This window comes from Chrysemys picta, chromosome 10 (assembly GCF_011386835.1).
Source record: "Chrysemys picta bellii isolate R12L10 chromosome 10, ASM1138683v2, whole genome shotgun sequence".
NCBI lineage: Eukaryota > Metazoa > Chordata > Testudines > Emydidae > Chrysemys > Chrysemys picta.
In genome coordinates, this window is record NC_088800.1 from 66,224,598 (window position 1) to 66,252,235 (window position 27,638).

General features: G+C 38.8%; 1 protein-coding gene across 13 annotated transcripts in view; it reads left to right on the plus strand.

Annotated features, from left to right (window-relative positions):
- PARN (poly(A)-specific ribonuclease) overlaps window positions 1-27,638 on the plus strand; it is a 154,810-nt gene that overhangs the window by 59,235 nt on the left and 67,937 nt on the right. For 8 of the 13 annotated variants that reach the window (XR_010590833.1, XR_010590834.1, XR_010590832.1 and 5 more), the window contains one exon: window positions 5,169-5,243. Coding sequence is in view for 8 of the 13 variants with exons in the window: in XM_065558855.1 (XP_065414927.1) it covers window positions 5,169-5,243 (75 nt within the window). In the remaining 5 variants the exon portion in view is untranslated. The other 5 variants (XR_010590835.1, XM_065558861.1, XM_065558856.1 and 2 more) reach the window with 5 other exon arrangements.

The window sequence follows — 27,638 nt, forward strand, 5'->3', positions numbered from 1 at the left end:
TTCATGTCCATTCCAATACCCACCCTCCTACCCCTCTGTTGGAATAGCCAACAAGAAGGAACTGAGGAGTTGGAGGTTTGGCAGGGCCCTGTATTGGGCGCCATGAAGGTGCCACTCCAGGGGGTGCCCAGGCCGACGCTACAGACGCTGCTAAGGGAAAAATCTTCCGGTTGGCGTGCACGCGGTGAGCACACACCTGGTTGGAATGGACATGAACAACACATCTCAAAGAACAACAGTTACGAGAAAGTGAGTAACCGTTTTTTACTGCACAGGTGAGTAACCGCCTCTTCTTTGTTCCTGGAAGTATACACGTTTCCATTTAGCCGTATTAAAATATGTATTGTTTGCTTCTGCCCAGTTTACCAAGCGGTCTAGATTGCTCTGTATCAGTGACCAATCCTCTTTGTTATTTACCACTCCTCCTGTTGTTGTTGTCATGATTTTAACATGTTTCATGCTGCATTTTTTTTAACGAGTTTTCTTACCCTGGCTAAATGATATTTTTAAAACTTTCATAATGAGTGCTGGTTAGAACCTAAAGAAATCTCGGCACAGGACTGTGAAATCCCTTAAAACATTATTTTTACCTCTTTTTACCTTGAAATAGTATTAAATATTCAACAGTGTCATTTGATGACAAATGTGATATACTTAACCAAGGTTTTATGCTGAATTCATAGCCTTTGTTTAGTCCTTGCTAATTATAGGTAACTTAGACTCAAAGTATTGTCAAACTATTGCCAAACTCTTCCTTTTTTTTAAATTCACCAGAATGAATGAGTTGGACTTAAGCAGACTTAACATAGCATTTTGCTAGTGCAAGAGAATCATTTAGTTGGGGAGGAAAAATGGATGCTAATCTGTTTTCATTGTCTAAGCTTGATGATGTTCAAAATGTGAAATGCACAAATAACGCTGGATTTTTTAAAATTCAGTTTTAATAATTCAGGTGTTACATAGATAAGATTTTGACTTCTTAAAGTCACTTTAAACCATCATTTGAAACATATATTGAAAAACCTTATGTACACCAGCACACCTATACTTCATATTCCACGTTGCTTGGTTGTAACACCACTGTTGCTTGAGCATTTGTCTTCAAGGTTTATTAATTATGATAGTGTTTTAATGTCTGTCATAAAATTAATATTTAATCTAACTTTATAACTTTTGCATTTTAAAAATAAAAATGGTATTTCAAGGTGAACTGCCCAGTTTTTTTTTTAAACCCTTCTAATATAGTAATATGTACTAGATACCTCCCATATACTCTGGAGGAATTCAGCATGTATTAAAGAAATTTTAGGATTGGTTATACAGGTCACCGTGAAAGTTTTCCATTCTGTTTCTGCTCTGAGCATTTCTGGCCTTTCCTTTCCATTCCCAATTGAAGATAGATTTCTTGACCACCCCTTCTAGCTGTTCTTGCTTTCTTTGCACTCTGTCTTCTAGCCAGAAAGTTGAAATGTATAGTTTCTATTAACTGTTCTCAGTTACATTAGCTGGCAAATGCTGTAGAAGTACCTGCACTACCCCCCTGCCCACAAGATAAAGACTTAAACTGTTTCCACTGTCCAAAAGTGTCAGGTGAACAGGTGTCCAAAAGTTGCTTACAACTTCAGGGTGACCTATATAGTACTCAGCCAATCTTTAATATGAAAACAGGGAGAGTCTTAGCATATCCTTCCATACATATTGTTTGAATAATGTATAATTCACTTAGGCATTATAGTGCAATGTGCTGTCCCAAAAGATAATTCCCGTATTTTCGGTTGTCACATAATTTTAATTTAAAAACTAAAATATTGAACCCAAATATTAACATGGCAGCTTTTCCTCAGAAATGGCGGATTTAAGTCTCATCTCCTGACATTTGGATAAAATAAATTCTAACAACACTTAAAAGTTAAGCTGTAAACTTTTTTTTAATGGGGGGAAAAATCTGTTTGACAACTTGTGACCTTGTAGGCTAGGCTAAAATGCCGCTTCTTAGATTGTAGAAGACAGTTGGCCTGTATTAGATGTCTCAAAACTGAGAACTCTCTGGCTCAACCCTCTCCTGCTAGTGTTCTGTACTCTAGTGAATGTCAAATATTTGGCTTGGTATTGCAGTATGTAAGTTGGCATCTAGCTGTGTTTTTGCTAAATACTGTACTTGCAGCAGAGCTGTCTATTTTTCAAACATCTATTATCCTTTCACCATCCTCATGAAATATACAATATTTGTAAAATTTATCGAGAATGCTTGCCAGATTTGCTGGATGACCTAGCTTACTATTCTCTCCTGCTTCTATGAGCCTATTTCTCTTCAGTTAACATACTTTTAATCAAAGGTCAGCTTAAATATGAGCAAACTTCTTTTGCATGGACTCTCTGATCAGCATGAGGAATTGCATAAGAATTCCTTTTGGGGTTCGCTCACTTTGGATTGCAGATTTTTATGTTCATGCCTCAAAATATTTAACCTAGTATCTCTTAACATCCCTCGTATTGATGGATTAAAAATGGTGAAATGAGCAAGTATCAAGGAAAATGCGTACCAGTTGGATCAGAATCAAGTAATGAAGGGTAGAACTGTAGAATGGCAAATGCAAGAAGACTTGAAAGATGCGACATGACCATCCAACTGGATGCCAATGAAACAAGTTAATATGAATTCATCGTAATTAAATCATATGGAAAAAAAAGATGATGCATTACATAATCAGTACAGTAAACTGTTTTAAGATCTGTTTGGAACAGGGTTAAAGTGGCCAGGAAAAGCTTTCTTCTGTCTAGTGTGACGTTAACAGATTATTACCAGATGCATATTGTGCACTCACCTCTCTACTCTTTTGCCTGACTCTGAATCCTTATACACCGCTACCTCGATATAACGCGACCCAATATAACACGAATTCAGATATAACACGGTAAAGCAGTGCTCCGGGGAGGGGGACTGCACACTATGGTGGATTAAAGCAAGTTCAATATAACGCGGTTTCACCAATAACATGGTAAGATTTTTTTGGCTCCCGAAGACAGCGTTATATCGAGGTAGAGGTGTACTCAAAGAACTGTTATGCCACTTGCAAAGGCTAGTAGCATAATTTTCCCCACTGTACTGAATCTCTTCCCCACGGGAGGGCAGGGATCCACATTCCTTAAACATTCTAGACTATTAGAATAATGGAGAAGATTGAACCTCTTGAAATGCGATGTAGTATAAACATAACTTCAGAGAACTTGCGCTTAAGTGATAAACTTTATTTACAGGATGATTGAGCTTTCTGTTATGAAAGCTCAGTGGGGCTGTCAGAAACCATATTGAATCAATTATGTTTCTTGGGGTCTTCAGATTATTGTAATTTTACATCCTGAACACCTGGCCCACTCAAAGGTACAGTACTTAACTTGCAAACTAGAGAATAAAAAGCTCAGGATGTTTAATCATAGCAAAAAAGAGCATCACTTTATTATCTGACAGCTTCAAAAAGCATTCTGTAACCTATCTGAATAGGATGGAAACCTAAAATTATTAAACTAACTTACACTTGGAATCAGAGTTTCTATCAGTAATGATCTGAGAAGATTGTTAATTTGTGGTTGAGATTTAATTGAGACAAACTTTGTCTGTCTGGGCATGCTATATTTTGCTGTTTCTAGTCACATGCCTCAAGGCCTACTTTGGAATTGGATTTGCAGTTGTAAATTGAGCTAGGCTGGCAGAAGCACTCCTATGCTAGTATAAACTGTGTCTACAGTAGGAGGGTTTGCTGGTATAGCTATGCCAGCAAAAGTTTTCTAGGGTAGAAACGACCTTAAACAACCTTCAGGTCCAGGTCTATGGTCTTGGACAAAGTCAATTACACAAATGTATTTCTACTCAGAGCTGTTTGTCTAGTCTGCAAGACTTTCTTACCCCTCCTTTGGGACAGCAAGATCCCAACAGAGACAACATGATGGTGATGCATTATATAAACAGAGGGGTGCATGATATTCCCCCCCTTATATCATGAACCAGTTTATTTTGTGAGAATGGTGCATTCTTCATTAAATCAACCCAATAGCTCTTTATTTCACCTGAGATTTTAATCTGCTGCTGCTGTTTTTAATGGACCCTTCTTTTGAATCTTTCATCATATTTGCTATATTATTTCTCTGTAAGCAACATTTTTAGTGGATATCACTTTAGCTCACAATGAATGAAAAACAGGCTTTGGTGATGGCCCCCTCCCCCGATATGCTGTATTCCATAAGGACAGAGTTATAATTAGGCTGTACCTGTAGCTTTTACGAAAGAAATTCAGATTATCATTTAAGTTAGTTTATACATCTGCGAGCATTTTTCCCAAGCTGCCTGACTCTCCCACAGAAACTAAGTTTTATACACATAAATAAGAGGACAAGGCTCTAATAACATTATTTAAAACAGTCATGCTGAAACTCTTGCAGGCTTGTGGTAGCTTTTGCTAATAAATCCAAGGAATGATCTGTTGCCACCTAGACGCTCTCAAATTAGGTTTCAGTTTGTATTTAAGTTTCTTACATTTTGAGCAAAGTAATCCTCCCTTTTCAAGCTAGTGCAGGTACTCCTATGGCTCATCTTAGGAGAATTTCTATTTCTGAGAAGTAGAGCAGTTACTTAGAGTTTTGCTCATATATTTACCAATCACTACTCCATTGTAGGATCTTCTAGATCAAATTAGGCAGGTCTGTCTTATTGTTTTTTAGATAGGAGTCTTATCACCCAGCTCCTTGGGTTAACTGCTGGCCAGTCACTAATAGCGGTATGCAGGTGGACAAATGCTTGCAGAGGTAACCTAACTTACAGTAAGTGGAGCGGTTTAGAGATGCTTTTGTCCATGTGGATACTCTGACCCACCCTCCTTCCCCACTTGTAACTGAGTCTTCTACCTGGATGCCTATATTACTGAAGGAAATGAGTGGAGGTTGAGGATGCTCAGTGCTTCATGCCCACTCATGGTTAAAAGATTCTGGGCTCATGTATGTGAAGTGTACGCATTACAGTAAGATCCAAGTGGACATAATTATCTCAAACTCTAGTTACTAGAAGGCATGTGACTTTATCCATCCCATGGCACATCAGTACATGGATTGAACCTGTTAGATTATGTGAAATGTCATAACTGTTGTGATGATTCTTGTTTTATCTGCATTTTTAGGTAATATTCAGGTATCTTGGATTGATGATACATCAGCATTTGTGTCACTTAGCCAGCCAGAACAAGTACAAATAGGTAAGTGTTACTGGAATCACCTCATTGTAAGGTTTGCCTGTTGGCACAATAAACAGACATTGAAAGGGTTGCTACTGTCTCTTCTAAAATTCCTCAGTCCATAATTTCCTTCTAGCTGGAAAAAAGTAGGAATTTCATTTGCCACTATGTTTCTCTTAATAAGCCGCTGTCACTTTGTATCAACCATTTCTCTTTATGTATGAGTACCATTGACATAACAGCAGTACAAACAGGTATGGGAATTTTGTTGAGCTATTAGAGCCAGTTGAGTTAGACAGGGATTCAGAACTAATTTGTTCTCCTGCCCAGATTGCTTCCTGAGCATCATAAAAGAAGCCAGCAGAATGGGTAGGTTCCAAGGGGCAAAGAACTGTGAAGTCAAGCAGTATTATGCAGAGGATAACCAGGATGTTGTAGCCCCAATGCATGTGTTGGGTTTATAGGCTTCACTGCAACTAGTTGAGTAGTTCTTGTAGTAAAACATACTGAAACTCCATGTTTTCCCTATCCACATTGCTACCTGCATATTCTAGAACTGGAAGGGACCTTGAGAGGTCATCTAGTCCAGTCCCCTGCACTTGTGGCAGGACTAATTATCTAGACGATTCCTGACAGGTGTTTGTCTAACCTGCTCTTAATAATCTCCAACGATGGAGATACCACAACCTCCCTAGACAATTTATTCCAGTGCTTAACCACCCTAACAGTTAGAAAGTTTTTCCTAAAGTCCAACCTAAACCTCCCTTGCTGCAATTTAAGACCATTGCTTCTTATCCTATTCTCAGAGGTTAAGAAGAACAATTTTTCTTCCTCCTCCTTGTAACAACCTTTTAGATACTTCAAAAATTGCTATTTTGTCCCTTGTCGTATTTTCCAGACTAAACAAACCCAATTCCCTGGCTCCCAGTTTCTTTTCTCCTCCTCTTTCTCTTCTCTTCCTCACTAAGCCTACCAAATGGTAGTCTCTGTAGAGCAAAATTGTGAAGGTTTTCACTAGCTGTCTGTGTCCCCAGTTACCTTAAGGTGTGACATATCTGCTTAGATTTGTTTCATGATCTATCAAAGGCATCAGCAGTACAGAGTACCCTTCTGTCTTTATTGTAGAAGAGGACTAAATCATTTTAGGAAAGATGAAAATTAGTTTTTACTTAATTTGGGCTGCCAATGTTTGAACATTCACATGCTTAAAACATGATTCTGTCTGTGTTCTATCTCTACTTGAGTGCTTGTGTAAAGTCCACATTCTAGCGTGAGCATCTTAAGTTTGCTTAGCTCTCGCTTATCGTACTAAATACTTAGTGAGCTTTGCCAAGCGGCTCACTATTGCTGACTTTCCTTGGTGCCAAAGAGTTGATTGGCTTATTACCAAAACCAAGTTTTGCAAAGGCTTTTTCGCATCAGTAGCTTGTTCAAGAAAACATCAAATGATCTTAAAGCAAGAACACAAAGGCTGTGTACAGCTGAATAGGCAGAAATATGCCTAAATACTTCAGATGGCAAACTTCATTCACTTTAAATCAAATTCAGGTATTAAATCTAACTTTCTCTAATAGTATAACTGTATTATGGTAGTTGGTTGAGATATTACAAACAGAATACTTTATTGTGTTATGCAATTTGTAGCATTGTTCTGAAATGCTATGTGACAGTCATAGCCTAATATCATGGGTTGTTTTCCCTTTTGACAATCATTCAGGGAACTCGCCAACTCACCTGTGGAGTAAATCCATGGAGTCTAGTGAAAGAGATGAGGGGAGGTATCCGTGGTCACAAATCTCCAAACAGTTGAGTTGTTGAATGCATTTTTCTCTGAGTAGTTATTGATTCTGACACAGAAAATAGAAAACAGACTCCTAATCCTATTGGACAGAATACTTTGTATTAATGTTTAAACATTGTAACCTTACTTAATCCTCATGCCAATTTCATAGTGATAAGTAGTCAATGACCTTCTTTAAAACACTGACCTCTAGACACACACACGGCCCCAATAGGGAAATTACTGCTCACTATGAGAAGTGGAATGAGAGCACTGTTTACTTACAAAAGTTTAAAAAAAAAATTTTTTTTCAGAAAATAAAGTGGCTAAATAAGTGGCTCATTCTTGAGTGAATTTAAAAAATTAACTGCATATACATATGCTTGCTTTGGGAATCAAAATACATTAATTTACATTTTATAGTTCACTGCTACCATATAGTAAACCTAAGTTAAGATGCACCTCAATTGGGTAGCTAATTCAAATAATCAAGTTAGTGACCCTGAGAAGGGTGTAAATCAGTGCTTCTCAAGCTGTGGCCCACCGGCTGTTTGCGGCCCAATCAGCACACAGCTGCGGCCCATGTGACATCCGCAGGACCATATAGGTAGTATGTATATTGTGTGGATGCAGCCCACATAACACATGGAGAGCTGCATATGTGATCCACAATGGTAAATAGGTTGAGAACTACTGGTGTAAATCACTTTAATTAGGCAGAATTATTTTGTCTAGTGCCTAAAGAGAGTGTGAGTGTGTGTGTGTGTGTGTTACTTTCATTCAAGTTCTTTGTGATTTTAGTTAACCAAGGTAATTGTAATCAGAAGTGTAAAACTAGGGCCTGTCTATGTAGTCCCTCAAAAGTATTCTGCGCTATAAGCTGGCATGGTTAGTGGTCAGGTAACTGGTCCCTGTCATTAAAGGGTTTACGGTGTTAGATGTGACAGATAGGGAATGATATTAGACAAGCAATAGTTCTAAAAACTTTAGCCATACCCAGTATAAGGCTGTAAGATTACTACTTTACTTGCCTAGTATTCCATTTTATTTATTGGCTTAGTGATTTTTTTTTTTTTTCCAGACGGTTAGGAACAAAACATTTCCCATGAAGACATTTGAAAACAAGTTTTCATTGAAATGTTCTCAGTAAATCTCCTGGTTTTCATCAAAAAACTGACTAACTTGAGTTTTCAGTTTTTTGATGTAAACCCCAAAAATGTCATTAATTGGACATGTCCTGTGGGCATTTTTTTGGCAAACCATTTGTCAAAAGTTTCAAATGAGAAATTTTGACCAGCTGCAGATGTTTGATTTATATCTTGCTTTACATCATAGTTTGTGCTGCTTAAACTGTATTTACTGCAGAAAATAGCATCAGCATTAGCATGCTAATCAACTGGGCCTTGAAGAAGGCTGGATTGTATTTGGAGTCAAAGTGGTCATTTCAGGTGCAGTGAACAGAGCACACATCATAATGGTGAGAGGAGCTGATAGAGTAATGGGCTTAGTGTTGTGTGATGGGCAGAGAGACCATACATGTAGGCAGGATCAGAGCTGAACAGGACATTGAATTTGAGTTGACGGGATTGAGCCATATCTCATGTAAGAAAACTCCAAGGAATGAAGGACTCTGGGAGGAGAGTAGTGCTTGCTGCTCTAGCTACAACTAATGTTAAATGATTTTAGCAGCTATGTTTTGAGTACAGTGTAGTGGTGAGATCCAGGTAGGCACCAGAGAAGGGTGGTGTGATAGTCCAGGTAGAGATTAACAGAGAATGGACATGTGTTTTTGCAATAGGGATGCAAAGGAGAAGGAGATTCTGAGATGTTAAAGGTTAGTTTTTAAAGTATAAAGTTCGTTGGATTTGATTTGGTAGGTAAGTTTAGGATTGGAAATAGGCATTACATTTTTACAAGGTAAGACCTAATGGGTCATTTTAACTTAAGGGTATGTCTGCACTGGATCTGAAGGTGTAATTTCTAGCTTAGGTAGACCTACACAAGCTAGCTTCCATCTCCAGCATCATTTCCAGGATACTGACAGATTCTGAGGATGGTATTTTCTTTCATTATCCCTTAATAATGATCAAAAGAAGAATTTGTGAAAATGCTTTTACAAACTTGTTAAATTGGTTCTGAAGTGGAATTTGACAGTTAACTTAACGTGCGAATTCACATCAGCAAGTCCATGCCTGTGTCAGTCACTGTGCAGGTGGCAAACACCAAGATGCAAAATTAATTGAGTTTTACATGAGAACCCCTCAAGCAGGACCATATGCAGAAAGGCTATAATAATGTAATAATAATTCATAACCACTGAAAATTTTACATTGAACTAATGCTATCCAAAAGTTCAGAAGAGATGGGGGAGCAGCGGGAAATCTCAAAATTAATATAATCTTGTATTTTAGTCTTTGTAGGTTGACTGTAAACAAATCTAAAAGACCCCTTTATGACTTCCTGTGACTGACTTTTGTGGGCTGCCTTGCAAATCTGTATAGTTCATCAAGGTGGTTGGTTGGAAATGGGCAGGACTTTCAGTAAAGACAAGTTCTTCGTGTATGTCAGTGTGAAACATGCTGTAGGTGCACATGAGCCTCAAATGCATGAGACTGGATTTTTTTGGTTAGCAATGTCCATCGAAGCCACACGTGCCCTGTTCCACCTTGTGCTCCTATAGAAGGGCACAGAGGGCGTTCCTCTTACCACCCATTGCAGCAAGATGGAACCTAGCTGCTCTCTAACCTGCTAGATTTTACCTTAGGCTACATTTCTCCAGATTCTTCTGAGAAACTTTAGAACAACCTTTATTTTAATTTAGTCACCTTAGCCTGTTCAAGCACTTGTTGGACTGCAAGTTGCTAATCAGATTTCCCTGTAAATCCTCTCTGAACAGGGATTTAGAAATGGCAGACTTCAAATTCTCCTTCCTCATCCCTCTTCAGGGACTCTTCTCACAAGAGCCTATTGCGAATGGAATTGGCCTTATTGCTTTGTCTAGTAGCCACAGAGGAGGTCTCCCAGGAATACAGTGAAGAGGCTTCTACTGATATTTCTTCATAATGAATAAAAATGGGGGCCAGAGGGAATCTTTGTTCTTTCTTAGGTCTGAAGAGACTGCACAAAGATATATATTCTGTCTCAGGTTCAGGACGGTAATACTTGTGTCCATTATTCCAAAACCACGAATCATTCATGGCTCCTCATCCATCTGGCCCATAGGAAACACCAAAGCTTCACAGTGGGACCCAACCGCTATCAAAACAGGGTTCTGCCCTTGAGATGCTCAACAGCACTGAGTTTTCACCAACTAACGACAAATCTAATGAAACTGAATCCACACCTACCAATATCTAGACTGGCAGATCAGAGGCAAGTCCTAGGAGAAGACTGAAATGCCCCCAGATATCATGTCTTCTCTGTTTTTTCCTGTTTTAGGACTCATGGTGATCTATGAGAAGTCTATCATCTGCAGTGATGTGAGATGGAGTCTCCTCCTATTGGCAGAGGCAGTTTTGGTTTTCTGATCTCCTGCAGATGTGCTGTCAGTTTCCCCTACACCTTCCCACCTGTCTAGACATACTATTGCAAAACTAGGGTCGAAATTACATCCAGGCCCTCACACATTTTACCTGACAGGCTGGATGAGCAAGACTGACCGGTTCAGATGATTTTTTTTTACAAAGTTGGAAAGCTTCCACCAGAGACTTACCCCTGAAAGAGGAAAAGATTTTTCCGAATAGGCAGCCTGAAACAAAGTGAGCACAGTGGAGACCCTGATGATAAAGATTCTGGACAACATACTGCTGCTGAAGAAAGCAGGCCTAGCCTTTGTACTCTTAAAGTCCAACTGGCAGTGTGCAATGTCCTGATACTGTCATAGTCTGTTTTTTCACATCCCGTGTTATCAAAATTCCTCCGGGGCCTTCGTGTCTGCCTTCTGATTAGAGACCAAAGTCTCATGTGGAATCTCAATGTTGTCACCTTAGAGCTCATGTAGGTTCCTTTTGAACCCGTATCAGGATGCTCATTGTACCACCCCACATTCAACTGTCTGAATCATAGCTATCATATCAGCATGGAGAGTCAGTGAAATGCAGGCCCTTGTGGCTGAACTGCCATACATATCGTTCCAGAGGTACAAGGAAGTGACAAAACCTCACCCTAAGTCTCCGAATTCCCTTTGAACTGTTTTATTACCTTACCAGTTATCTTATTGAAGCTACATTCCTCGCTTTATTATCTCAACAGAACCAAGCCTTTGAGATTCTCTCCCCGCCTCCTCATGGCCATATCTGGCACATCAAAAGGCAAAACCATCTCTTCATAGCGAATCTCAAAATGGTTCATACATTGTATTTTCACCTGCTATCATTTGGCTGGGAAACGTCTCCCTCTGAATGTCAAGACACTCCACCAAGGCATACTTCAACACTTTCTGCCTCCTACAGAGTGAGCTGATCTTTTGAGGTCAGTAAGGTAGCCACGTGGAGCCAAACTACTGACCTTTGTTGAGCATTATGCACTTGATATGGCTGTAATGGAAGATGCTAGTTTGGAAGAGTGGTACTCCAGTCGGTTTGACTGATACAACTTAGACTTCATACCCACCATCTGGGAAGGGTACTTCTTGCCAGTGATCTAGAGTGAGATCCACATTGACAGGTACTTGAAAAAAGAATGGTTACTTTACCTCACAATAACTGTGCTTCTCTGAGATGTTGTAGTCAATGGGGGTCTCATAACTCACCTCGATCCCCACTTCTCAAAGTCCTCAGCTACATGGGCTTTGAATTGTGAGGAAACTAAGAGGATTGTGGCCACTCCACCCTTTATTCCCTGATATGGGAGCACAGAGTATATGCAGCCTGGATAGATGCTGCTGCTATAAATAAATAAATTTGGTCTTGCTGAAGCGCATGGGATCCACACTGACTAAAATATCTTAATGAAGCATCGTTACTGTAGAGTAAGTAATAGCTTTTTTTGTTCTGATTTAGAAATTTAATCAGGATTGAATATGGTAGTGTTGCCTTGACCTACAGTATACCATGAGACCGACAACACCATAAATGCTGGGTGGTTCAGTGTTTGAGACCTGAAAGACTTGCCAGTAAGAAATCTGAGGGTAAACTGCATGTGAAAGAATTCATAATACACACTTTTCTAGCACAATATGTTCTGTTTTAACTGGGTTTTAGTCAAGGCAGAAAATCCTCATCCTTTTAAAATAACATTACCAAACTCATTCATTAGCCCGTTTGTTTATAAGCCGACCCCCCAAAATGGATAGGTAAAAATAGCAAAAACTGTATGACCCTTTCATAAGCCGACCCTATATTTCAGAGGTTGGAAAACTTTGGCTCCCAGCCTGTCAGGGGCCAATAGGAGCTGCGGGAAGTGGCGCATCATTGGTTGGGAACGGCGAACCACGGCCACGGGGAGCTGAGGGGCTCCATGCCTGCAGACGCTCCAGGTAAACAAAACTGCAATGTATTATATCAGGGATCGGCAATGTTTGGCACACAGCACGCCAGGCTAAGCAACCTTGTGGGCCAGGCCGGTTTGTTTACCTGCCGCGTCCACAGGTTCTGCCGATCGCGGCTCCTACTGGCTGTGGTTCGCCGCTCCAGGCCAATGGGAGTGGCGGGAAACGTCACAGGCCAAGGGATGTGCTGGCTGCTGCTTTCTGCCACTCCCATTGGCCTGGAGCGGTGAACTGCGGCCAGTGGGAGCTGCGATTGGCCAAACCTGCAGACACGGCAGGTAGACAAACCGGCCCGGCCTGCCAGGGCGCTTACCCTGGCGGCCCGTGTGCCAAAGGTTGCCAATCCTTGTATTAGATATTCAATTCAATGATTCCATAGAGTTTAAAATCATCAAATTTTGGTGTAGACCCATTTATAAGCCGACCCCCCGCTCTTTGATGCATCACTTTTTTTACCAAAAATATTTGGCTTATGAACTATATACGATAATATTTTAAAAGGTTTTAAGTCTCTTCCAGTTTTAATTTTGATACAGTGTGTATAATTAAAATGGGAGAAGGGATTTATAGTGTTTGCTTAGGTGCCTGTTAATCTGGAGAAATGTCATCAAGGTTGCCTGAAAGTACATTGCTTTCAGAATAAATGTTGAAGTGCTGCACATGTGAATAAAAGGTGTTATTAGTCCATTTTCCTAAGCATGGTAGTAAATGAAGTTTTGGGGTTCTATATTTCTTCTAGTCTCCCTGCTGCATTTTTTCTTAACTGCCAGCTCTGTAAGCTCAACTTGGGATCTGAAAGTCAAGCTGGGTCCTCTTTCATTCACAGATCAAGAAAGATTCTGTAAGCAGAACATGACCATTTGAATGATGTGACGCTGTTTGGAATCTGCTTATCTTCTCATAGATATATTGGCTGTACTGTGCTGATGGAAGTAAAATAAATGTAGCTTTTGAAGTGAGCAGAGTCTAGATCACACATAGACCAGGTCTATTGAATAAGGTGCCACTTTCACATAAATTCATTTATGCAGTCAACTACCCACCATGTTGCAACTGTTACCACATAGATAGAATTCAGTTTTCAAAAGTAATTCAGTGAAACTATGTAGTGGTTGGAGAGAGAACAAATTCTGACTTTCTCCTGTAGCAATTCCAGTTTAAACAGGTAGAAAATTCTCTTTGTGACTGGTAAGGAGTCATTGAAAACAAACATCTGAAATTTGTGGATAAGTGGCTGCAACTTTATTCAACAGTGCACTAAGGCAAGATAACTCGGAGGATAATTTCTGAGGGCAGCATTACTGATAGTAAAGATAGAACAGGTACATGATCACCTTTGACCACAGGATCAAAGATAGAACAGGTCATCTTCAATGGCTTCCTCATGTAGGATCACTTCCAGAGCCTTTCAAAATTTCCAGATCATGACCAATCCACTTAACCAAAATCCATATGAGTAGTCCTATTCTACAGCCTGCCAGGTCAAGTCTTAGTGCCACTGAGCTCTGTAAAAGTGTTTGGGAATCCCTGCAGGTCTAATTCTACCTCCTGGATGGAGAGGGCAGAAACACAGTACTTAGTAGATATCAATGGTTTGCTGTCAAATTGGTAGGATGTCTAGTGGGATCGCACAGGGGTCTGCCCTGGGTCTGGAATTAGTCAATATTTTCATTAATGACTTGGATAATGGGGGGGGAGGGTGTATGTTTATTAAATTTGAGGGTGACACCAAGCTGTGAGGGATTGTTAAAACTTTAGAGGACAGGTTTAGAATTCAAAATCTTAGCATTGTTCGGAAATCAACGTGATGAAATTCAATAGACAAGTGCAAAGTACTGCACTTAGGAAGGAAAAATCAGATGGACTACTACAAAATGGGGAATAACTGGTAGGTGGTAGTACTACTGAAAATTGGGTTATAGTGGATCACAAATTGAATACAAGTTGTCAGTGATAGGTCAGGTTTTTCTAAACCTTTTATGAGGAAGGGTTAAACTGGGTATGTTCAGTCTTGAGAAAAGACCGTGATGGGACCTGATAAGCCTTCAGATATGTTAATGGCTTTTATAAACAGGACTTGATCTGTTGTTCTGTCTGTTGAAGGTAGGATAATTGGTTTAATCTGCAGCTAGGGAAGTTTAGGTTTGATATTGGGAAAAACTTAACTATAAGGTTAGTTAAATGCTGGATTATGTTATGAAGGGAGGTTGTGGAATCCCCATCATAGGAGATTTTAAAGAACAGGTTGGACAAAGACCCGTCAGGGATGGTCTAGGTATACTTAGTCCTGCCTTAGTTCAGGGCCATAGGCTAGATTACCTCTTAAGATCCCCTCTAGCCCTACATTTCTGTGATTCTATGTAATGTCCAAGAGCCATACCAACACCCAACCCTGCCCAAAATTTAGCCCAATTAGGTCCACACAGATCCTCTTAAAATATTAATATGAGCCATTCTCTGTTACTTGTAAATCATATTAGTGAAACAACCAACAGAACACACCGTAGGGAAGGGAGGAGAGATTTAACATGATTCAGGAGAAGCAGGAAGCTTCCTCTTTGCAGAGCTCTGTAATGCATGTGACTACCAATTTGGTGCCTGTGACAGGAATTGTCAAATGCCCTCTCCCTCCCCCTCCCTCTCCCTGCACCCTGGCCAACAGGCTGCCTTCATTGCTGTCAACCCCCCAGCAGTGTCTTAAAGATATGTAAGTAATTCAATTGAATTACATGCATTCTTTGAGTATTTCAAACTTGGACAGCAGAGAGAGGCTCCCCAACTAATTGTGTGCGTGCAAATTCTGCACAATAGTTTGAAAACTAATTTGTGTACTCTCATTTGCTTTTAAAAGCTGTAAAGCATAACCCCAAAGAGTGTAGATTGTTTGTAATAAGTTTACAATTACAAAGAGCAGTAATACACATGCACTTAAAGTTAATGACTTGTGTATCTGTCACATACAAAATGCACCGATTAAAAACTCCTTTCTGCTAGATTTGATAGTGGCTTTATAAACTACAGGTATTCTTATAAAAATTCCAGTCTCTTAATGTTAGATGCTGCCAGTAGGTGCCATTAAGTCAAGCTATTCAGAATATAGCTAAGGGGAACAAAGTACAGTTTACTGTTACACCAGTTGTGTGTTAGAGAGAAGTTGGGTGAGATCTTTTATTGGACCAACTTGTGTTGTTGACAGAGACAAACTTTCGAGCTTACACGGTACTCTTCAGATCATGAAGAGCTCTATGTAAGCTCGAAGCTCATCTCTGTCACAAATTCATGTTGGTCCAATAAAAGATATTTCCTCACCCAACTTGTGTCTCTAATATCCTGGGACCAACATGGCTACAAACACACTGCTTGTGTATATATATAAACTTTAAGTATGTTCTGCAGCAAAATGCAAAGGTTTGAGATAAAATGTGGACATTGCAAATGGAATTCATAACTGACCTATACTCTGTAGACAGTTTTTGATTTTTTTTTTTTTAAATTTCAAAGTGTGTAAATTGGAGGCTGAGTTACTTGGCACCATAGTGTTACCACATGAGAGTTAGATAGCAATCATTATAACACAATGAAAACTTTCTAACTTGTGTAACTTTACCTTTAGTAGCTTATTTTTTCTATAAAAAGTTATAGAAATATATCACATTACTACATTTTGCTCAAGTCAGTTTTCATGTGCTTGGATTACTTGTATGTGAAAAGGTAACAAAGAATACTATCTTATTTTCTATTTTATAAAGCCAATGCACATGCTTAATTAAAAGAATATAGTGCTAGATGAATGTGTGTGCTTTGTCCTCTCCGTTTTGAAATAGAGCAGAACAGTGTTCACCAGAAAGTTAGAAATGTTATTAATCACTTAAAAGAAAACAGAATAAGCCCCAGCTCTGTCTTCAAATAGATGAAATGCATAAATGCTAGATCTATAGAAAATTTCATGCATGCAATTGAGAACTGTGTTTAGCATAGCATAAGTGGAAGTCTTTTCAGAATACTTGGCAGGAGTTAAATTCTTGCGCCACTTTCTGAAGTCAGAAGTGGGCATAAAATGTACTTTGACCAACAATCTCAACCCCTATACAGGGAGCAGGGAACTGGATATCTAGCAATCTCTTTTCTAGTGCCACTCCTGCTTTCTTCCTCCCCTAACCCATAAATTCTTCTAAATAGCTAATTGTTTCTATAACACTCAGCTTGGCAGCAAAAGTCAGTCATTCAAACACATAAGAGTTCCATGTTTTTTTTTGTACTGTCCAAAGGCTGTGTTTAACATCCAGTAAGAACTAGTGACCCCTTGTGTTGCGCATCTAAAGGTCTTTTTTGGTTCTCCCATACCTGCACTGCCATGTGCCAGCCTCTTCAACATCTGCAATGTTAGATCAATTTCTTTTCTCAGGGTAATAGTTCTTGTCCTCTATGCAATCTCTACCATTGCTTTCAAATACCTTAAATAAGGCAAAGTTTAATTGGCATAATAGAAAATGTATGAATATCTTCATAAAAACATAACCAAGCAAAAATTGTGAAATTTATAGGTAGCATCCAATAGATTATTCTTGTATACAAGATATGTACTGAACATACCAACCATATTTTGAGGCCCGTTTTCAGCTCCTAAACAGACATGATCGTGTACAGGTATAGTCATAATCAGACTGAGAAAGAAAGGTAATATTAGTGGCTGGAGGGGAACTGCATGTGTTGGAGAGGATGGAAAGAGGAGTTTGCAATATAATCATGATGGGAGATGATATAAGGGCTTGTCTATGTAGTGCAGCAATGCACGCTGCGGGGATGGGATTTCTAAAGCGCACTGTGTAGACAAACTTAGATCATCATTCATGAACTGGTCTATGTTGGCCTTGCTTGTGTACACTAAAAGTTTCCTGGTGCACTTTAACTTAGATTTGGAGAGGCCTGTATGAAAAGATTTACTTCTCTCACAAGCACTGTTCAAAACAATACGAAGGAGGGGGATTGGCTCTCTGCCATACCAGTCATAAGAGCCCCAAGTCCCTTTTTGTTTCTACTCCTTTAAATCCTTTACCAATCCATTTTATCTGATCACCATATCCCTTCCCTGTGCTGGACATCTGCCCCACACCTATGTAATGAGTTGATATCATAGCCTAACCCCTGTTTCATGTCTTCCCAAACTATGCCCCCAACTTGCTGTGGGGAAGATGAATAAGCCTCACCTTGGCCAGTCTGCAGTGAGGGAAAAAATTCCTTCACAGCCGCCTGTGAAAGGAGCTATTAGCATAATGCCCACAGTAGGTTATGACAAAGCCTGGTATTAAACTACCCACATGGGCTTTTCCTGCACTGGCGTGGACCTAAATAATCCCTTCTCTTCCAGTGACTGGGAGGAGGGATGGGGCAGTGTCTCCATGCTGACCTAGTCTGAAGCTGCTGCAACAAGTCACTCTCTGGCTATCTAGCCTTTAAAGTGGCCACACACCTTTTCCTACAAGCCAAACAATGCCCCCCACCTCCTATGTGAGGTGAGGTCATTCTGCTTATGTGCCTATAGCAAAAATTAATTTTTGTTCTTGGTAGTTGAACAGTTGTGTAGAGCTCAGTTTGTGACTTGTGGGTAGATGTGAAATTTGACGTATCTTGTCTGATTTGTTTTTTCAGTCGTGTAACTTATCTGATGATAGCAAAAGGCTTAATTCTACGCTAGCAACTCAGACTACATGAGTGATGCCAGTCAGCATGCACATGATGGAAGAGAAACATCTTGATAAGGGAGCAGATTTTGGTTTTCCGCTTACAAGGGGCTATGAATAGCTAGCAATTTAATTTTAAAGGACCCTTTCACATCCTTATGTTAAAAAGTATTTTCTGTAGTGCTATAAGTGTAACATGAGCTTAAAAAGTAGTAATTGATTATAACTGTTAAACACCTTTGTCTTATAAACTCTGAAGAATTTGATTTAGTATTTGGACCTTTGGCTCAGACCATTTTTCATGTATGTAGAAAATGCTATGCTACTTGTATGCAGGTTAGATTTTTTTTGTGTCCTACATGGGGTAGCTTTTTATGGTTGTCTGATATTTTAAAAATATAAATTAGTTTTAATGAAACTACCTATTTGAGCGTTGTTGAAAAGCCTATTGGTTTCACTTAATTCACTTGCAGACCTCTCAATTTACAGTGCTCACTTTTAGTATCTGATACCTCTAAATCATCCAAATGAGGCACATAATCTTCTTAATCTAAAATAACCAGAATAAAAGTATAGGTATTTCAAATTATGGAAAAGTGTGTTCCTTATGACCTGGCACTTTCTTCACTACTGAGGCATCTGATAAATCCAATAACATGCCGTGTAATTAGTGATGGAGTTCAAATATGGCATTGAAGTTTATTTAACAAAACTCCCCAAGCAAAAATGAACTAGCTGTAAGTCTTGAACATCCATATTTTGAGGGAAAACATCTACTAAGGAAAAGAGTCCCGCATGCTAATAAGTCCATCTTTTTTCATCAGTTTTGTATGGAGTACTTTTTAAATAACTAAGCATAAATGTTGATGAAACACTGTTGGAGGCTCCAATATGTAAATCATAACACTAACTTCTCCAACATTCTGGCTAGTACACAGTGTTCTGGAGCATATAAAAAATAATGCGTGCCAAGTTTGTCGACAGCCAACATCTGAGTTGTAACATTTCTCAGATCTTCATTGACTACATAAGTGTTAAGCCTAGTTTCTATGGATTCTTGTCTGCTTTTGGAATTTTTAAAGAATTTTGTCTTGAAAACTGAAACCCTGAAAACTTAAAGGTGTTTTGTTTTGTTTTTTGTTTCAACTCCTATCAAAATAGTCAGTTAATTTGGAAACTAAATGTCCCTAGCATTAGTAAAATAACTTCACAAGGAGGATCCGCCCTAGAAGGTGTTTTAATTTGGCTCTTTGGGAAAAGTCTGGGGAAAACTTTTTTGCTGTTAGAATACCAAGATAGGGGTGTGTGTGTGTGTATATATGTGTGTAGATAGATAGATAGATAGATAGATGATGCAGGCAGGCGGGACAGCAGAGAGGAGGGTGCTGAGATGATATTATGTTTAACTCGTGCATTCCCTTTTCCTTGGACCTCAGCTTAACTCTTTGCTGAAGCACAGGCCAGAATTCTGTCTTTTTAGAATTGTCCAGAAAGCATTACACAATTAAACCTCAGGGCTTCTGTATGTAAACTCTGAATGCAACTCTAAAATAACAGTTCCTATAGTAAACAAAACTTTAATACACACACAGATGCTTTTTTTTTTTTTTTTTTTTTGGAATATTTGTAAGTTATCGGTCCTTATACAAACTTCTCCTCTTTGTTACTGTTACATACATTTTAAATGGAAAATTTCAACATAACACCTACAGTTCTGTACTTTAGCACACACATTTCCCTCTGATTTTCTTAGAGATGATTTCTCCCTTTCTGTAGTGTGGTCATATGTAGTGTGTCACCCGGATTCTTCAGAGCTTGAGAAGAATGGCAGCATCTCTGTTCTTCTCCAAACACTTCAGAGTCTTGTTAGCAAGCAACTCTGAGGATCCTTACAGCTAGCAGCATTCCAGTCTTTGGGTTAATAGTTGACTGGACTCAGATGCTGATGAAACAAATCTGTAGCCTGTATCTAAACTGGCAAAGATCAGCATATAAAAATAGTTATTCCCTAGATTTCTATAAGGCTATCACTCTGGAGGGCTGTATCTTATCCCCATAAGATGAGTTAAGCTAGTTAAGAATATCATAGTGTTATAGAAATGTAGGGCTGGAAGGCACCTTCAGAGGTCCTCAAGTCCAGCCTGCTGTACAGAGGCAGGACCAAGTAAATCTAGACCATTCCTGAGAGGTGTTTCTCCAACTTTGTTCTTAAAAACCTCCACAAACTGCCTTGGAAGCTTTTTCCACAGTTTAACTACCCTTTCTTCATAGGTCAGATTTTCTAAACATTTTTATAATTTTAGCTGCTCTCATCTGGAGTGTCTTTAATTTGTGCACACCTTTCCTAAAGCATGGCATCTAGAATTGGATGCAGTATTCCAGCTCAGGCCTCACGAGTACCAACCAAGTAGCATGGGACAATTATCTCCCATTTCTTACATACTACACTCCTGTTAATACACCTCTGAATATTAGCCTTTTTTGCAACTGCATCACATTGTTGACTCACATTTAATTTGTGATCCACTCTAACCCCAGCTCTTTTTCAGATCCTACCAAGCCAGTTATTCTCCATTTTGTAGTTGCACATTTGATTTTTTCCTTCCTAAGTGTAGTACGAATTTCATGTTGATTTTAGATCAGTTCTGCAATTTATCGACATCGTTTTAAATTCTAATTCTGTTCTCCAAAGTGCTTGGTGCCAGCTACCCTACCAGCTTGGTATCGTCAGAGATTTTATAAGTGTGCTCTGCACTCCATTATCCAAATCATTTAAGAAAATATTGAATAGTTTCGGACCCATGACTGACCCCTGCAGGATCCTACTAGATACACCCTCCCAGTTTGACAGAGAAGAGGTGATAACTACTCTGAGTACAGTCTTTCAACTCACTAAGATCTTCCCTCTTATCTTTAACTGGAACAAAATCCCAGTTACAAGCAGTTGGCTAACAGCTAAATGTAACTTCCACAGACTATGTAGCTTCAAGGGATAAAAATGCTCCCCTTCCAGCTCGTCCTTTTTCTATAGTGCCCTGCAGTGGATCAAACGTTATCCTAATGGAGGGCTTCCCTAATAAGCTGAAATAGCATTCACCTGTGTCCAGAGTGTTGCAGGAATTGGCACCCAGCCCTTACAGCAAATACCACTCTTGGTCCTGTGTCTGTCAGCTGCTGAGTCGCCGGGGCAGTCTTTATCTCCTATGTTTATTACCTTGCCCCTGAGCACTGATTGGCTCAGGTCTCAGTGAATGAGTGGGGGACCTGCAAGACTGCTTGCCCTAAATTAAAACTTCTTACATAGCTTCAGAAACAGCTGCTGTGCATATCTCATAGTTGCCACACTCTACTTCTGGATATTTCTGGGCCCTTGTAGCTGAGTTGCCAGGCCCTGCATATTTGCAGGGACTGAGTATTCAAACAAAAATCCTTGTTTCTCCCCACTGCTTCTCTCCCTTTCTTTGTGCAAGAAAGTCAGATACTGCAGTATAAAGCCTGTGGGTTCTATTTGCATGCCTTTTTTAGTTATGCTCACTGAAACCAAGTGAAAGGATACCATGTAGAGGAGGTGGAGAGAGCAAGCAGTGCCTGCAGAATGTTCAGAAGGATCCTATCTTTTTCTTTATCTATTTTCGTTTCAAATAAGGCTCATTTTAATTCCTTTGTTCATGAATTACTTGGTAATAAAAGTCTCTTGCTATGCTGGTGATTTAGTGAGCTTCATTTTTTAAATAATTAACCATATAGAAATAAACATGTACAGTAACTCCTCACTTAATGTTGTAGTTATGTTCCTGAAAAATGCGACTTTATGCGAAACTATGTTCCGGGAATCCAATTTCCCCATAAGAGTTCATGTAAATGGGGGTGGGGGGGGGGGGTAGGTTCCAGGGAATTTTTTTTGCCAGACAAGACATACCTATACAGTACAAGTTTTAAACAATTTTAAACAAACAGTTTAATATTGTACACAGTAATGAATGATTGTGAGGGAGTAAACACAATAAATGTAGGGCAGTAGCTGCAAACACTTCCCTGCAAAAATTGAACATTGTGATGAGCCCACGCTATCCAGCTGGAGTGCACCACTCTCTCCTCCTGACAGCACATGCATGGCTGCGCAGGTGCTGACTTTCCAAAGTGCTGGGGGGTGCATGCATGCGTGAGAGAGAGAGAGACATGCATTGCCCCTTTAAGTATGCTGACACCATTTCAAGTACGTTGCCCTTTTAAGCAGATCAACCAGTTCAGACAGGAAGCAACAGCTTCCAGCAGGCGCCCTACTTTCTGTCCTTGAGCCCTGTTCCCCTCCTCCACTTTGTGGAGAAGGGGTACAGAATGGGGAGGGGGACAGGAGCAGGGGGACATCTGGATATCAGTACCCCTCTTCCTCCCTCCCCCAGCAAGCAGGAAGCAGCTCCAAGGCAGAGGGCAGTGCAGGAGCAGCACGGCAGTGGGGGGAGGGACAGCTGAACTGCTTCTGGGCAGCTGCCGAGCCACATACCTTACAGGGATTTAGGGGAGCTGATGGGGGGGTGGGGGAGGCTGTTGGCCCCCCTGGTTCTAATCCCCACAAGGAGGGGAAGCTCTTCCAGAGAATCCTGCAAACAGTGGACAAAGCAGGCAGCTGCCAAACGATGTTATAAAGGAGCATTGCACAACTTTAAACAAGCTTGTTCCCTAATAGATCAGCAACATAACAACGAAACAACGTTAACTGGGACAATGTTAAGCAAGGAGTTACTGTAGTCCTATTCCTTAACCTGAGTGTATCTAAAAATGCTTCTAAATCTTCTTTGCTCAAGAGAAGAATAACCTTGGAAAGTCACCAACCAGAATACGCTTTGCAATTCAACACTGGTTGAGGTTGACACTTAATTCGGAAGAGCTGTCTGACTGGTTCAGATCTTGCATTAGAGTACATATGCAACAGGAACTCTGGATATATAGAAGATTGGGCATAAATTCCTCTTGACAATTGGGAGTTGAATTAAATGATATAGCATGTTAAGATATTTCTGTATTTGTAAGATGGCCTGATTTGGCTTATGTCTTAGATGTCTGTGTCAGCATTCTTTAATGACTTTTCAGACATACATGCTTCCTATTTAGTGATGCACATAGAAGTGTGAAGAGACTTATAGGTGTTTACGCATTTTGTGACTCTACTATAAAGTGTCAATTATTTCCAGATGAAATCTTCTTAATTAAAATTATTATTAAATAAAATTCACAGCTTCAAATCCAGGTAAATCCCTTATTGCTGTCTTTGATGGATGGTTGAACTATTTTAACCTTTAATTGTTATACTATGCTAAAATAAGGTTACAGTACTAAACTCTTTCAAAATCTTAAGATGATTTCACTATAGACCAGGCTTGAAGTACCCACTGATAGACGGAGCACCAGTGAATCAGACATGTTTCTTGTAATTTTTTTCTATTCCATCCGTGTCATTTTATTCAGTTTTGAACTATAGATGTTAAAACAAAATTTGAAGTCCACTGTTTTGAAGTATTAGTCTGTGTAGCTCCATCTTCTTAAAGGAGAGTATTTTGAAGTCATAATGCTCTGATTGCTTGGAATTTTATTTTCAAGATTTTTTTATGCTGTTATGTCGAGCTATATATCTCATCCTCTTTCAGCTTTCATAACTTCAGGTTATAGATATGCAGTCCCCTCTGGCCATAGACAATATGCTACAGGGTGTATTTTTGTCTGCTCTTTTTTTCTATGTAGCAGTTGGAGAGACTTCAATCACCTTGAATTATTAGAGGTTAGGGTAGGAGTCAGGAACCTATAGGTCTAATACAGTCTCTGTAACTGACTTGCTCTGTGGTGTTGAGTAACTGTCTTGGTATTCCCACTTTATAAGTGGGAGAAAACATCTTCATTTCAGATGTAGAGAGGATCAGTGCTATTGGTGGAGTTAACTTAATCTTAAAATGTTACCTAATCTGCTTGTTCATGCTATACATTGCTTGCATTCCCTAGCCAAAGGACTCAAGTCTCTTTACAAATTGGTTTTGTGACTAGTATTTTCTGTCTGAATTTGAAGTTTTTTGCTAGCTCTGAATTGGTGACTAGAACTAGGTGTTTGTTGCCTTTTTAAATACACCTCTTGGTGAAGCTTGATTTGGTTCATAATGGGCACTGGTGGCTCCGTAATGCAATAGCATCTTCAATTTTAACATAACGTGCATAAGTCTGTGACTGTTCACTGCTGTGGTATATCCAGGAGAGGGAGCACAAGATCATTGTCGCTTCAGTGTGTGTTCTTAATTGGTCTGCTACCTTAATAAACATACAGAAGATACTTGCCACCATTTCTCCTTTGAAGGTGAGTCAGACTCTGGGTTCCCTTTATATCAGTAAATGACTTTCAAATGTAAGTGAATATAAACATTTTTATGTGAGACTTTATATGTGGGGATGAATTGCTGTATAAATCTTTAGTGTAAAGAACAGCATCAGATTCAGATGTAATTCAATCTGCACATTGATTGTCCTTAATTTTATTTTCAGTTTTCTTTAAACTATAGAGACTGTAGTTATCTTAAATTTCTGAAGTTAGAATTTACATTTCCTGGAGTATATTTAGAATTCTTGCATTTCTCATTTTGAATATGATTGGATTCAGCCACTAACAGGTTTCGTTCTTTTAAAACTTGAACATTGAGTATTCATAAAAACTAATATATGAGCTTATGGTCCAGACAGTTAACCTATTTTCTCTGGTCAGTCACAGAGCTCAGGATTTCACATATATTTTGTGAGCTGTAGTTTGTGGTGGAATTAAACTTATTTTTATCACTTCTCTACTGTAACAGTTTTTGGTCTAAATGTATCCTGGGTAGATACTGAATATTTTAAGAAGATTAGCTAGCTAGTTGTATTGATTTTAGTATTTCTTGCTTTTAATGGCTATCATACATGAGCATCACTTCCTTAAGGCTTTTATACTGAAGTAGAAAAATGCAGAACGAGTTTAAATGTACCTAATGAATTAACCTTTGTTTGTAACTGATGAGTTCTTATTTGGAGCACTAATTTCTTAATATAATCACTATTAAATACTCTAAATTTAATCACACCAGAGCCCTAATGCTTTGATAAACGAAGGTTATGGCAAACAGCTACACGCTTTGAAATTCATTTTTTAGATCTTATTTAACTTTAAAATAACAAAGCTCTTAAAATCTTTAGTCCACATGGATTGCTGTTAAAATCCTCGACAGTGAATTGTTCACATCCTTGTCTGAGTTCACACCTTCAAAGCCCCCTGTTGAATTCGTTTTTTCTTCCAGTCAGTGTTTTTAAGATAGTCCCCATTTCATTTTGCATAATGCGTTATAGAAAAGCTGCCTCTCAAAATAAAATCTGAAAATATGCTTCACGCGTAATGAACTATCTTCAATATGCTATATTGGATAAGTAATGCAGTGCTGATGGCATTTTAACCAATATGGAGAGCAAGGAAGATACTAAATATTACATGAAAACTTAGATTGACAGATTTTTGTATTGGTACATAACTGAATATACTCTGTAGCAAATTGAGTTGACCAAGTTGGAGAATACCTTAGAGAGAGACTTTAGTTATGTACAAGAGTATGATTGCAAAATATGTGGTGGATGGTTAAGACATAATTACTTAGAGAATGGGAGAATTTTAGTGTAGTTTGCCACTTCCTAGTACAAGAAGTGTCCACTTCTCAGTGGTAGACTAGAGCATAAACTATGGCATTAATACTTTAGCTGTTAAACATTTTTGTGTTCTCTTCCTCAGGGGAATGTAACCACACTTGATTTATTAACCCGCTCATGCTTATTACAGTTGAAATCCCATTTCTTTTTTTTATTTCATGGCTCTGGAATTTGTGCAGAATCTAAGCAATTATTTGAAAATTTAAATCTGTATGAAGTTAGACACAGTCAGAAAACATTAAAAAAATAAATTTATTCTTAAACTGAAGTGCTGTCTACCTGAGGCATCAGACATCCTGAATAATTGCCCTGAAGTATAAATCTGCCCCATTCACTTAAATCAATCTTAATGTCAATATTAATTGTTTAGCTGCTTATGATTTTCGTGGAAACATACACCTTTATGTACTTATTGTTTCAGTGGATGGCTGATTCCTGTCAAGCATTGCTGGGTTGGAAAACTAGGAGTTACACCTCCAAAATTTAGGTCACTTCCATTATTACCAGCAAGAGCAGGGAAAGAAGTTGAGCCCCTTCCAGGGACACAAGGATCAACCATCTCTTAACCCTTAATTGGGATCAGACGGCTCTAAATATCCCTTACCAAATTTCAAAATTCACTTAACTGTACTGAAGATATTAAGGGTGTGTATTGACATAATTCTGTGCCACATTTAAAAACTGAAGATTTTGTAGTAGCATAAAATGGAAATATATTCCAGCAATCTCATTTAAGAATATCAGAATAACAAAGGGAATACTGCATTCATCCAGGTTAGTTTAAAAACTTCTGAATATACTTCAAATTGCAGAAATGTCAGTTTTCACTATTCTGGTTATAGTAGTACTCACCAATGCTGCTTGCAATACAGATTGTGTGTGTGTGTGTGTGTGTGTGTGTGTGTGTGTGTGTGTGTGTGTGTGTGTGTGTGTGTGTAAATCTGTCACCAGTTTGTAGAAAAATCTGGCTAGTATATTAAACTCCAGGGTTGTAATTGGATCTGAGCAGGTGGACCTTTGCTTCTTTGGATCAGATTAATTTGCAGGATTGAGCTCTTAGTTTAAACTTCTGTATGAGGATTTTTTTTTAATTTTTCAAGTCTTCACACCATAACACATTCAGATTATTTAAATGACATCTCAGATTAATCCATTATGTCAAATTATTTTTAATAGATTAATACAAAGTCACACTTTACATTTACAGTACCTAAAAGAAAGATTTTTGTTAATGTGAAGTTTTCTGTTTCATCTCCTTGGTTCTATTTCTGTCACTTGTAACCCTGTTAACTGTAGATTTGTGGGTTTCAGATTAACTGAAAGCTTGCTTATCTGCATGCTGGGAACATTTTAGCTCCGGATGTAACAGTTCAATATGAACTAAAATCCAGTATAAAAGTGTGAAGCAATGAAGCTTTTGTATCTGTGAAGCCCAGTGATATATAAACTACTGATCGGTTTCTGAAAGAAGAAATATCAATACTGGTAACTGTAATGCATAGTAAAAAATACTTGATAAATGGGAGAGCATATGAACTCTATCTTACTTTAAGAAATGTAAAATTTACTTTCAAATCCCATATGGCTCAATGTAAAAAACATGCTAATTTTTAAGCATTTCTGTTGCCCTCCAAAGGCTGACAAATCTTTACATGTTGGAGAAATATTTTGACGGAAAGCAAACAGGATGGGGCACTATTTTTATAGGCAGTATATGAACCTATTTGAAATTTGAAAAGCATTACCACATTCTACCTGGT